We start from the raw sequence: 12,087 nt of genomic DNA, 5'->3' as shown, positions 1-12,087 counted from the left end.
GCATACGATTCATTTTCCATATCCAGTAAACGTGGGTTTGTGTGTGTGTGTGTGGGGGGGGGGGGGGGGGGGTGTTGCCTGATGGCCTGTGTATTTTCTGTTGCGATATTTTGTGCTCTGAAATGTGCTCAGTGCCAAGAACAACAATCAAGTGATTGAAATAGAACGAGAAATAAATGTGAATTGGATTGATTCCTTTGTCTTGCAGACTACTCACCATGTGCACGAGGCACTTTGGCAGCGTGGTGGCACAGACTATACGGACATACAAGACAGACCAGTTCCCCCTGCTCCTCATAGTCATGGGCAAACGCACATCCAACGAAGTTTTACATGTTATTCAAGGTCATTATCAATTGCTTACTATTATTGTCATCATCCACAATATAATAAAAGTTGTAATTGTCTCTTATGAGTACTCAAAGCGGATAGCTCAAATTGCACCGCTGCGTCTGTTTCAGTTGTTTGTTCTTAAATGGCTCCTCTTGCTTCTGTTTTCTTCTTTTGTTATCGTTCTTCTTCAGGCAATACGACGGTGGACGAGCTGATGATGAGGCTAATGGGAGCGATGGAGATCTTCGCAGCGCAGCAACAAGAGGACATCAAGGATGAGGTGAGGTGTCGGAGCAGTCAGGAACCCTCTAACTACAGTCCTGCATCATCCTTAAGCTCTGTCTCTTAGGCCATGTTCAGACTAGGAGGCCAAATCTCATTTGTGAACTTTAATGACCTATTAATGATTCTATCCAGATTGGTTTTTATGAGTATGGACACTCCAAGTCTGATTTGTGTCACTTGTCCCAAACCACATATGGACGTCTGGACACACAGATCCGACTTGAACACTTGCCCAAATCAGATTTGCGGCACTAGTGCGGACACACTCCCAAATCAGATTTGGGAAACCAATCAAGATAATGATGATTAATGACTTTAGCAGCAAATCGGATTTGCCTGTAATGTGAACATGGCCTTAGAGATATATAGGACATGCTTTGAATGAGTTAAAAAAAGTTCGATTGAATCTATTCACCCGACCATTTTTTGTTCACCAGTAATATTACATTCAGATGGAAGTTGTTTCATCTCAAATGAGAGAATCACACCGGGCACCTTCGCACTTTCGTGGCTCCAAGTGACAGCAAGAGGTAACCGTTTGAAACTTTAACTTGAATTTCCATAAGTCATGTCGTGTGACACGGTAAACATAAGTCATGTCATGTGACACGGTAAACATAAGTCATGTCATGTGACACGGTAAATAGGGCACAGCCGGCTTATGTTTACCAAACTGGCCAGTCTGTCATGGCTTCACACCGCAGGATACCAAAGGGACGAATGAGGCAAAAGATCACATTTGCTGCAAAGATAAATCAAAAATTATGTCTAATCAGTTTTATCTCGATACATCTGAGCCACAAATTCTTTGCATAGACCTTAGCCTGTAGTAGTCTATCCCAAAGCTTTTTACCCTACATTAATGGTGGTGAAGTTTATTGTTGACGGTAATACAGTGACAACAGATGTAATTTAAACTTGAGTGATGTGGTATTCTGAAAGAATGTGGAGGCGACCTGAAGTGTTAATAATAAACACAGGCTCTCTCTCTATGTGGGGACACTGTACACAAATGTAGAGTATATGAAACTAACTTCACACGAGGTAGGAAAGAGAGCTGTTGTTGGGACAGTAGAACGGATCAGTTACTACTCCGGGTTTTGCTCTGGTCTGCTGAGGAGATGAATAGCAACATGCTGGGACAGATCAGAAGGCATTGTCAGACTCAGAGGCCTACTCAGAATGGCATGCAGAGAATACATACCATTGTCAGGAGTCGAGCAAATGGTACAGCGCACTTCACCTCGTCGCCATTTCGTTCTAGTTTACTGTGCCAGCTACAGTCTTTGGTCTTTGAATAGGCACAGGATACAGACTCCTCTCTCATTCACTCCGCTGTGTAGGCAACACAGCGCTGCTCTGTGTCTGTCCACTGCCTCCTTTAATCCAATAGAACGTGGACAAACACCATTGAGGGGCTACACTCCATAGAAGAAAGTGGTGCTCGTCTTTCATGTCGGAGACAGGAGTCGGGGGACAGTATGACAGCGAGGTCTCCTCTCACTGTCAAAGACTTTCACCTGACCCCCTGAACCACTCTCGCCTTTGTCTCCGTCAAAGAGTTCGCTCTTCCTTCAAATAGATGTTTACTCAGTGACATCAAACAAGAGACAGAATGACACTGAGGACAAATGACTATACGTTTTTGTCCTATATGCCAGGCGGGTTTTTTCAGTGGGAGTCTGCTGAGTATTATTGTGGCAATGCTGCGGGGTCTTTTTCTATATTTTAAATTTTAATAATTTCAGGCAAGATGTCTTGGAATTATTGTATTGTTTGGCCAGCTACAGTTAGAACCAAATATATATTTCCTACTCTAGCAAGCACTTTAGCTGGCACTCTGCAACTTCTTGCAGTCAGCTGAGTACAGCCAAGTTAGATTTGTAATCATTACTAGGACTCCAGTCTTACTTCTCACATATCGCATACATTGCATGCCAATAGTTTGGTCTGTACAGTGTGTCAATTAAACACTTTCGCATACTCTCTCCTGTTCCCACGCTCCTCCGTCAGCCGCTGACATCTTCCTCCCTCTTGTTTGACTACTGTAGCCGTAGTGGTCCTGTGTCACGCCATATTAGGAATTGAACAGTTAGCAAGCCAGCCAGAAAGCATGTTACTCAGCCAGCTTCACAATCTGAACAATGCAGATGTGGTTCTTGGCGTAGCATCTCCTAGTCATGGGAACAGTGGTTAAAGAATGTTGTCACACGCACATCCTGAGGGTTAGACTTCTTCAGGTGGGTGGGTTACTGTTGAGTGACAACTATTCTCTCTCTCTGCTGCTGCTGGTGGTATTATTACTCCTGACACCAGCTTCATATTGGATTAGTCACTCTCCTCAACCCTCAAATAACCATTAACGGCAACACGCCATAAGCATTCAGGGTATGTGCATGTGTCAGTTCAGGTTTGGAATCATGAACTGTAGGTTCACACTGGCCGATTTGGTTTATTACCTTAATGTATTCTTGTAATCGCAGCACCCCGACAATCTTGCTGCCTACTGTACCACCTTCTCCTCCAGTGATTCCCAAAGTGTGGGCCGCGGCCCACTGGTGACTCGTGAAGGTACTGCAGGTGGGCCGAGAGATGCATAGGCCTACTGTACCTGCCAACACTACCGATTTCGCATTCACACAGATTTCACTCACTCAGTGGAATCATTTTTATAGTTTATATAGCTTTATAATACATTAAACCATTGGTATGGTAGATTTAATCATCATGGGAGATTTTTTTTTTTTTTTTTTTTTTTTTTTTCCTTTTTCTCCTTTGACAATCATCGCGCAACCCCCCGACCCCCAGGTTGAGAACCACTGGTCTATCTAACTGCTCTTACCAGGTATCATGGAGGGGATCTCTGTCCAGATCCTGCACTCTTAGCACCGGTGTCCCTCAGGGCTCAGTCCTGGGGTCCATGCTATTCTCTCTCTCTACTAAATCCCTCTGCCATGTGATCTCTCATGGCTTCTCCTATCACTGCTATGCCGATGACACCCAGCTCTACCTCTCCTCCACCCTCAGACGCACAAATTGATTAATCTCTGCATGCCTCAAAGACATCGGTGACTGGAAGTCTGCTCACCACCTCAAGCTCAATCTTGGGAAGACAGATCTACTCTTTCTCCCAGGGAAAGACTGCCCACTCACAGACCTCTCAATCTCCATTGATAATAACACTGCTGTGTTACCCTCTCAATCTGCTAAGAACCTCGGGATGATCCTGGATAACTAGCTGACCTGCTCTGCCTACATTGCAGCGACTATTCGCTCCCTCTACAACAGCCGCAAAATTTGACTGTTTTACTAGGGAAGCGACACAACTCCTGGTTCAGTCAGTTGTCATCTCCCACCTGAACTACTGCAATGTTCTTCTGGCTGGGCTACTGCAACAATCTTCTGGCTGGGCTATCTGCCATCAGACCTTTACAGCTCATTCAGAATGCCGCAGCCCGTCTGGTGTCACTCCCCTCTTCCGGGTGTTCCACTGGCTTCCCATCTCTGCATGCATCAAATTCAAAACTCTGGTACTCGCCCACAGGGCAGTACACTAGACAGCTCCTCCCTATCTGCAATCTATGGTCAGGTTCCAAACCTTTCCTCATTCCCTCCTCCGCTCCTCCACTTCTGCAGGTCGCCTCGCCCCTCCAAAGCTGCGTGGGCTCAAAGATCGCTCATAGCGTCTCATGCGTCGCACCTCAATGGTGGAACGAGCTACCCCTTTCGGTCAGAACGGCCAAATTACTAATAATTAAAACCACACCTCTTCGGGTTACAACTGAACCCCTCTCAAACTAACCCTTCCTGAACTAACCTTTCTTCTTACCCTTCTTTAAAACAAACACATACAAATGATACTTATTCCTCTTAGAAGACTGTGATGCATTCTTTCATTCTCAAATACACTACTGCCGCATGCGCTAGGACGTGTCATCAGTGATGTTATCTGGGGTCGTAAGGTGTTTCGGGTCTGTCAACATCATACACCCTCGCCCAGTAGACCCAGCCGAGGCCAATTAAGACCCCGACTCACGTCCCAGAAGCCGCTACGGATCAGCCTTACTACTCTGTCTGCAACGTTGCCCGCGGGAGGGGTAAAAGAGAACCCAATCCGCTGCAATAGAGCTAGTGCTACGCCGCAGTATTGGCCCTTCGGTGCATGGAGGATCTAGGCTCTGTGGGTTACTCCTGGCCGTGCTCCTCCTTCGTCTCACCAGACCCTCCCGTGGCAAAGGCAATCCAGAGGCTGAGAGGATACCTCAAGGACGCCTCAAGAGGGCCTGTGCGCTGCACGTCATTTACCTGCGTCGAGCACCTCGCTCTAGCCTGGAGGACCCCAGGCCGCGCCGATCTTGCGCAGATTTTCAGGAGGCTAATCCGTAGCGTTTGTGGATTTCTCCCTCACGAGAGAGCCAAGATGGGGTGCTAATCCCATCCCGTACCGGTTGCCGTCTCTCCGGCCGTCAACTGTCTCTCCAGCTCGTCACCAAACTATACTTGGTTGTCACCTAGTCTTTCCTAAGTGTCACTGGCCAGAGGCAAGCCAGGATTCTACATTCTCAAATACACTACTGCCGCATGCGCTAGGACGTGTCATCAGTGATGTTATCTGGGGTCGTAAGGTGTTTCGGGTCTGTCAACATCATACACCCTCGCCCAGTAGACCCAGCCGAGGCCAATTAAGACCCCGACTCACGTCCCAGAAGCCGCTACGGATCAGCCTTACTACTCTGTCTGCAACGTTGCCCGCGGGAGGGGTAAAAGAGAACCCAATCCGCTGCAATAGAGCTAGTGCTACGCCGCAGTATTGGCCCTTCGGTGCATGGAGGATCTAGGCTCTGTGGGTTACTCCTGGCCGTGCTCCTCCTTCGTCTCACCAGACCCTCCCATGGCAAAGGCAATCCAGAGGCTGAGAGGATACCTCAAGGACGCCTCAAGAGGGCCTGTGCGCTGCACGTCATTTACCTGCGTCGAGCACCTCGCTCTAGCCTGGAGGACCCCAGGCCGCGCCGATCTTGCGCAGATTTTCAGGAGGCTAATCCGTAGCGTTTGTGGATTTCTCCCTCACGAGAGAGCCAAGATGGGGTGCTAATCCCATCCCGTACCGGTTGCCGTCTCTCCGGCCATCAACTGTCTCTCCAGCTCGTCACCAAACTATACTTGGTTGTCACCTAGTCTTTCCTAAGTGTCACTGGCCAGAGGCAAGCCAGGATTCTACATTCTCAAATACACTACTGCCGCATGCGCTAGGACGTGTCATCAGTGATGTTATCTGGGGTCGTAAGGTGTTTCGGGTCTGTCAACATCATACACCCTCGCCCAGTAGACCCAGCCGAGGCCAATTAAGACCCCAACTCACGTCCCAGAAGCCGCTACGGATCAGCCTTACTACTCTGTCTGCAACGTTGCCCGCGGGAGGGGTAAAAGAGAACCCAATCCGCTGCAATAGAGCTAGTGCTACGCCGCAGTATTGGCCCTTCGGTGCATGGAGGATCTAGGCTCTGTGGGTTACTCCTGGCCGTGCTCCTCCTTCGTCTCACCAGACCCTCCCGTGGCAAAGGCAATCCAGAGGCTGAGAGGATACCTCAAGGACGCCTCAAGAGGGCCTGTGCGCTGCACGTCATTTACCTGCGTCGAGCACCTCGCTCTAGCCTGGAGGACCCCAGGCCGCGCCGATCTTGCGCAGATTTTCAGGAGGCTAATCCGTAGCGTTTGTGGATTTCTCCCTCACGAGAGAGCCAAAATGGGGTGCTAATCCCATCCCGTACCGGTTGCCGTCTCTCCGGCCGTCAACTGTCTCTCCATGCACAGTTGGTTTCACTACTGTTGACTAAATTTACTATTGTAATTCATTTTGGACAAAAGCGTCACATGTAATGTAATGTTATATTGATATTAATAATATTCAATATTGATACTATGTTTTGATATTTTGTATATATAGTAGTGTGTAAATTCATGAGGATCATGTCTTCTTTGAGCGTTTCACACCTCTACATAAATTGTCTTTGTTTTGATTGATTGATTGATTTGATTGTTCATGTTTATTTTCCAGAGAATTTCTAACAAGCTACAATTTTGGTTACATTCCTGTGCTTAGAAAAGCACCAGACTGCTTGTAATCTTGTTTTGTTTGTTTTGTTTCTTCTTTTCTTTGCTGCCCCTTGTTTTACTTTTTTTAATCTCATCTGAACATTTGTCATTTGTCCTCTTCTGTTTTTTTTTTTACATTTTGTTTTATCACTGCGTTTTTGTGCTTCTTTTTTGTCACTGCAAAAAGCTTGCTTCATATCTGTGTCAGAAATCAGATTTGCAGTGCCATGAGACTATAGTACAGCTGCAGAGGAAGGATATGAAATCTGTCTCCACAGCGGTGAGTGAAGTGTGATAATTAGCCAGGCGCGGCCTGCCAGAGGCAGAGGGAAATGGGTTGTGATAATGTCACAAATAGACGAATGAAAGCGCAATGTGATTATTCATCATTAGTACTAATAACCACAGGAATGTCAGTATATGATGGGGCCTATCCCATCTCTGGGTGAAGTCAACCCTGACACTGCACTCTCGTAACGGACAAGCCCGTCGTTTATTGTCACACGAACACCACAATACATGCATGCGGCCACAATCTCATCTGCAGTGTAGTCGAGTTCTCAGGAACTGGTGAATTTAGTTATTTCCTACTTTGGTCTTTCCTTCCTTTCTTCTCCCTCCTCTCTTTCTGCTTTTCCCCAGCTCGCCTCTCCCAGAACAGACTCAGACACGACCACAGACGTCTGCCCAACTCAGACATTCCACTTTGACACTGACTTTTCTGTCTGTCTGGAAACGGAGCAGCTGGACAGCCACATTCCGACTAAAACCAACCTCGCTGACTTCCCAGTCATTCCTATGGTTGTCTGTGTTTTAGCTTAACAGTTAGTTTAGCGGCTGACTACTCACTACAGCTTGTTATTATGAGTGTGTTCTGCATCTGTCAGCGGCAAGGGTCATTTCCAGGCCATTTTACACGCATTATGTGAAGAGCCGCCTGACATCTCCCCAGGCATGTGGAGAAAAAAACATTGAAATGAGAAGAAAAAATACTTTTCCTGACAAAAAGCACAGCACTTGAAGGCAGCATACTACGAGCCTGCTGAGTTTATGAGCAGCTAAGGCATAGATGTGGAAAAACGAATGAGCGGAATCCAAAAACACCCTCAAATAGACCCCTACAAATTAGAAATGTATTTAAAGGTGCATCATAGGTTATTGGCCGAGATACGAAGTTGAAAATACTTTGCTATTGGGAAAATTTATTTTTTATTCATTCATTTATTTATTTATTTATCTATTTATTTATTTATTTATTTATTTATTTATTTATTTATTGCCCCCCATCAAAGGTAAGGTCAGTGTTCACTGTGAACAACAGCCATTGCTCTGTTGATGCTCCAAAATCACGTTTGGAGCAGACACAGCAAGACAGTTTGACATTTCACTTGACGCCTCTCGTTCAACTCAGGTCATTGAAAGCGGTTGAAAACGCGTGTGACTTTTCAGGCCTCCAGGGCATTTTGGGCTTCAGTCGTTCAAAACAAGTTTTTCTTTTTACAACAATTCACATACTACAGTGGTCCAACATAAGAATCAAAAAGGTTGAAAAAGTGATCGCACACTCTAGCCTCGGTGCACTGTACAAGTACAGTAAGTGACTTTGTTGCGTGACTCAGAAACCATTGCATTGAACTGGGTAACGTTTGATGCTTTTGTCCCTCTCTGCCATTCTTTTACACTTTCCTTTCAAAGGCCAATTATTATGCGGACCAAACAAACGCACAAATGTATCCTTTGCATTTTCAGATTCAATACAACAATACACACTGTCCTTTTCGCTTAGCCCCAGCCTAGCTCCACATTATTATTAGTCACAATAGCCGTACCTTTGCCCCATCCTGGCTGGCACACCGCATGGGGCTTCAGAACATAGGCAACAAATGACTGTGCGCTATTAACACAGTGGACACACTTACTTAGCCACTCACTGTCTTTATGAAAAACACTTTGTAGCCACCGCAGGTAGAGAGAGAAAGGCCGCCTGTCCCCTTCCCTCTGAACAAACAGGAAGAGAGCGAGAGTGAATGAAAGAGAAGGGGACGTTGAAATGGAGATGAGGGGGAGAGATGATAAAAGAGGCCCAGGTTTCTGGTAAAGGACGGGGCAGGTCAGAATGAATTCCTCCCTGCTGCAACTCTTTCATACCTGGTGTTTGTACGCAACCACACATGACATTCTGCATTGTCTTCTGCTAGGCTGCTTCTGGCTCCCACGCCCGGCCACCTCAGCTTAGATGTTTTGTCCTGGTGTATCCTTTTATTATGGCGTCTGCTAATGGGCCCCCCCTCTCTTTTCTCCCTCCATCTACCCAGGACGAGCGCGAGGCCAGGGAGACGGTGAAGAGAGAACAGGACGAGGCCTACCAGGTGTCTTTACAGGCTGACCGCAAGAAGGTACTTTCAAAATAAAGCTCAGGACACTAATCGGCTTGTCTGACTGTAGTCTGAGGGGGTTGTGGGAACAGTACACAGTGTATTTTCTTGTAAAAAAGAAAATAAAAAAGGGATAAGTTATGTACCGCTTATAGAAAAAGCTCAGCATCACCCCAGTTTTCTTCTTGTAGGAGTTTTAACTCATGTGTTGCTCATAACACAGTATGTCCCATGCAATGTTAATATTTTTGGCAAACTGCCAGGTAAATTAAACCGCCTGCCAAGTAAATTTTGGTTTGGATTATTTCTGGGTGCAGTCATGCAGAAGCCGTTCTCTCTCCAACAATCAAGATTTAAAGTCACATTGAAATAAATAAAAATACTTTTCACCTTTTTAGCTCATGCAAACTTAACATACCATACAGCTATTTGACAATCATGGCACACACAAAAAAAGGGGGGGGGGTCCCTCTGTTTTTTCTTGTACTTCTATATAAAAATCTCATTACTTTAACTTGGTTAAACATACAAACTTACTTAAACATTTAGTGGTGACCTCATCATGTACCAGCAGGCGAAAATAAAAAATTCCAACAATAAAAACTTTTTTTGAATTTTTGAATTATCCCTCCTATGCGTTATGTCCTGCCACATCATCCTGTTTCAACGGGAAATACGGCAAGATGCCCTCAAAATGCTGTTTCCTTGTGGCTTTAATGCTGCCAAGCACCAAAAGCTTGTTTGAGAACTACAATGACCATAATTCATTGCACCCATGAAGCAGTGCACCTGTGCTCTTTCAGGTTGCGGTGTGTCTGTGCCGACACAAAGTGAGTGGGGAGACGGCTTGAAATGTAGCCCCAGTAATGGGATCAGCTTATACTAGATATAGAGACTGTAGTACTGATATTGATGGTTAAGAAGGATGTGAATGGAAGTAATATTAGTTATGGTTGAATGTTTATTGCTGTACGACGTGGAATGAATGGCTTGATGCAAACATTTTATACATTGTTTATTGCTTGGATGTTGCTGAGTGTGCGGCTTGATAGTTGAATTTTAATGCAGTTTGCACACCGTGTTTTGTATACTGTTATATGCTTTTATATTGACTATGTTCTTTTATTCTATGTTCCTGTACTCATGTTCTGTATGTCGCTTTGGATAAAAGCGTCTGCTAAATGCAATAAAGTACAGTAAAGTAAGTAGTACTTAAAAAGCTATGAGTTGCAGTTTGGGGTGGGTGGGGGGGTTGGTAAATGAACCACAGTAACCACACGCTCCTGGCAAAATAAACCGACAACCTGTGAGAAACACTAGGAATTGTGTTTGATTGATTTTGAAATGTGTTTGATTCTGTTTCAGAGAGAAGTCCAGGAGAAAGAAGAGGCCGAGCAGTTTCGCCAGGAGCAGATGAAGAAGGAGCAGGAGGACGAGAAGGAGGTGAGGGGGGACAACCATCCACTTCCTACTACAAGCTCATTCTCGCACAAAACAAAATGACTCCAATATATTACTCATATTTCATCTTGGTCTGTCTGTGCAGCGATGTACGGTCATATTATTCTGAACTGCAGAACCCCAGCAGTTGGTTGTGCCGTGTTCTGTCATACTGTCACGTCAGAATAATGACTCAATTAGATAGTGGTATTGATAATACCTCCCAGTCACTGAAGCATAACTTGTGTTGCATGTGTGATGCCGGGGGCAAATTCATACAACCATTTTCAAAAGACGGAAGGCTCCTAATTACAGTGAAGCGCCTCCCTGCAAATGTCACCTTACATACACACAAGTTATTGTTCCATTAGCTGCGTTGTATTGGTACAGCACACAGCCTCATATTGAAACCCAAGTGAACAAAAGACTCGGGCGATTCATATACATATACACGCACAAACACACACACATATACACGGACGCGCGCGCACACACACAGCCTAAGCAAACACACACATATTCACTCGAAAACAATTATTGTATTTGGAAAAGGGGGCAAACACACGCACAGGCAGACACGCACTCACGCATGCAGGAAAACAATAATAGTCTGCGAGGATGGCACCAGTGTTGTAATATAGTCTATAGTAATACAGTGTAGTCCGGGCCCATTGTTGTTGACTCAGCGGTGAGCCTCGGGGCACTGAGAGGTATCAGGTGACCCGCTCGCACAGGCGATTTGTCACTTAAGTTAAACAGATGACAACAAAAGACCCCCGCGTCGGGCTTTCTTAATTATATCACTGTAGTCCACTAACCAAACTGTCCGCGCGTCAGTGTGTGTGTCCACGGGTCAGTGTGTGTGTGTGTGTCCACGCGTCAGTGTGTGTGTGTCCACGCGTCCGTGTGTGTGTCCACGCGTCAGTGTGCGTGTCCGCACAAAGGCCACCATGACCTGTCCTTCCTAATTATATCACTGCTGTCCAACCCAGCACCGTCGTTTCCATGGTTTCTCCTGTGCCAGCGGACCAGCGTTGTGCTACAGTCTAGATATTCATAAACACCAGACCCAACAACACCTGCTGGGACTGGGACAATGTTAAGCCTGCTTTCTTAAAACTGCTGATCTTGTATGGGTCATGGGTACAACTGACCTCCTAGACAAGAAGCTATATTGTCATGTGTAGTTGTAGTTCTAATTAGTCCGGATCCATAGATAGGCAGGCACACAGAAAGATAGACAGAAATCTACTTACTTTATTATTTATTTGTTTATTATTTATTAATATGTATTATGAATAAACACAACTGTCTAGATGTGTTTATCAAACAAAATATCAAAACATTATTATATATTATATAATAGCTATAAAATAGCGAATTTAACCTGCTGCCCTGTACAATCACCCAACCTGTTGACATATCAACATTATCACCAATAATCACAGTCATGGATAATGGGTTGCTCATTTGGTTCCCTTGCTGAAAAAGTTAAGAACCCACGGTGATTACTTTTTTCCACTCATATAGCTTGTTTTGTTGTTGTTTTTTTGTTTTT

At 45.3% G+C, this 12,087-nt stretch overlaps 1 protein-coding gene across 1 annotated transcript in view; it reads left to right on the top strand.

Annotated features, from left to right (window-relative positions):
- The window catches only part of faf1 (Fas (TNFRSF6) associated factor 1), a 98,510-nt gene that overhangs the window by 73,602 nt on the left and 12,821 nt on the right, over positions 1-12,087 (top strand). Inside the window, exons 14-17 of the mRNA XM_083646967.1 lie at positions 209-345; positions 525-613; positions 9,030-9,110; positions 10,455-10,532. Of these exons, the coding sequence (XP_083503093.1) occupies positions 209-345; positions 525-613; positions 9,030-9,110; positions 10,455-10,532 (385 nt within the window). The remainder of the gene's footprint in view (positions 1-208; positions 346-524; positions 614-9,029; positions 9,111-10,454; positions 10,533-12,087) is intronic.

This window comes from Poromitra crassiceps (genome assembly GCF_964638095.1).
Source record: "Poromitra crassiceps genome assembly, chromosome: 12".
In the NCBI taxonomy this organism is placed as follows: Eukaryota; Metazoa; Chordata; class Actinopteri; order Beryciformes; family Melamphaidae; genus Poromitra; species Poromitra crassiceps.
This window is presented reverse-complemented; position numbering and strand designations above follow the sequence as displayed.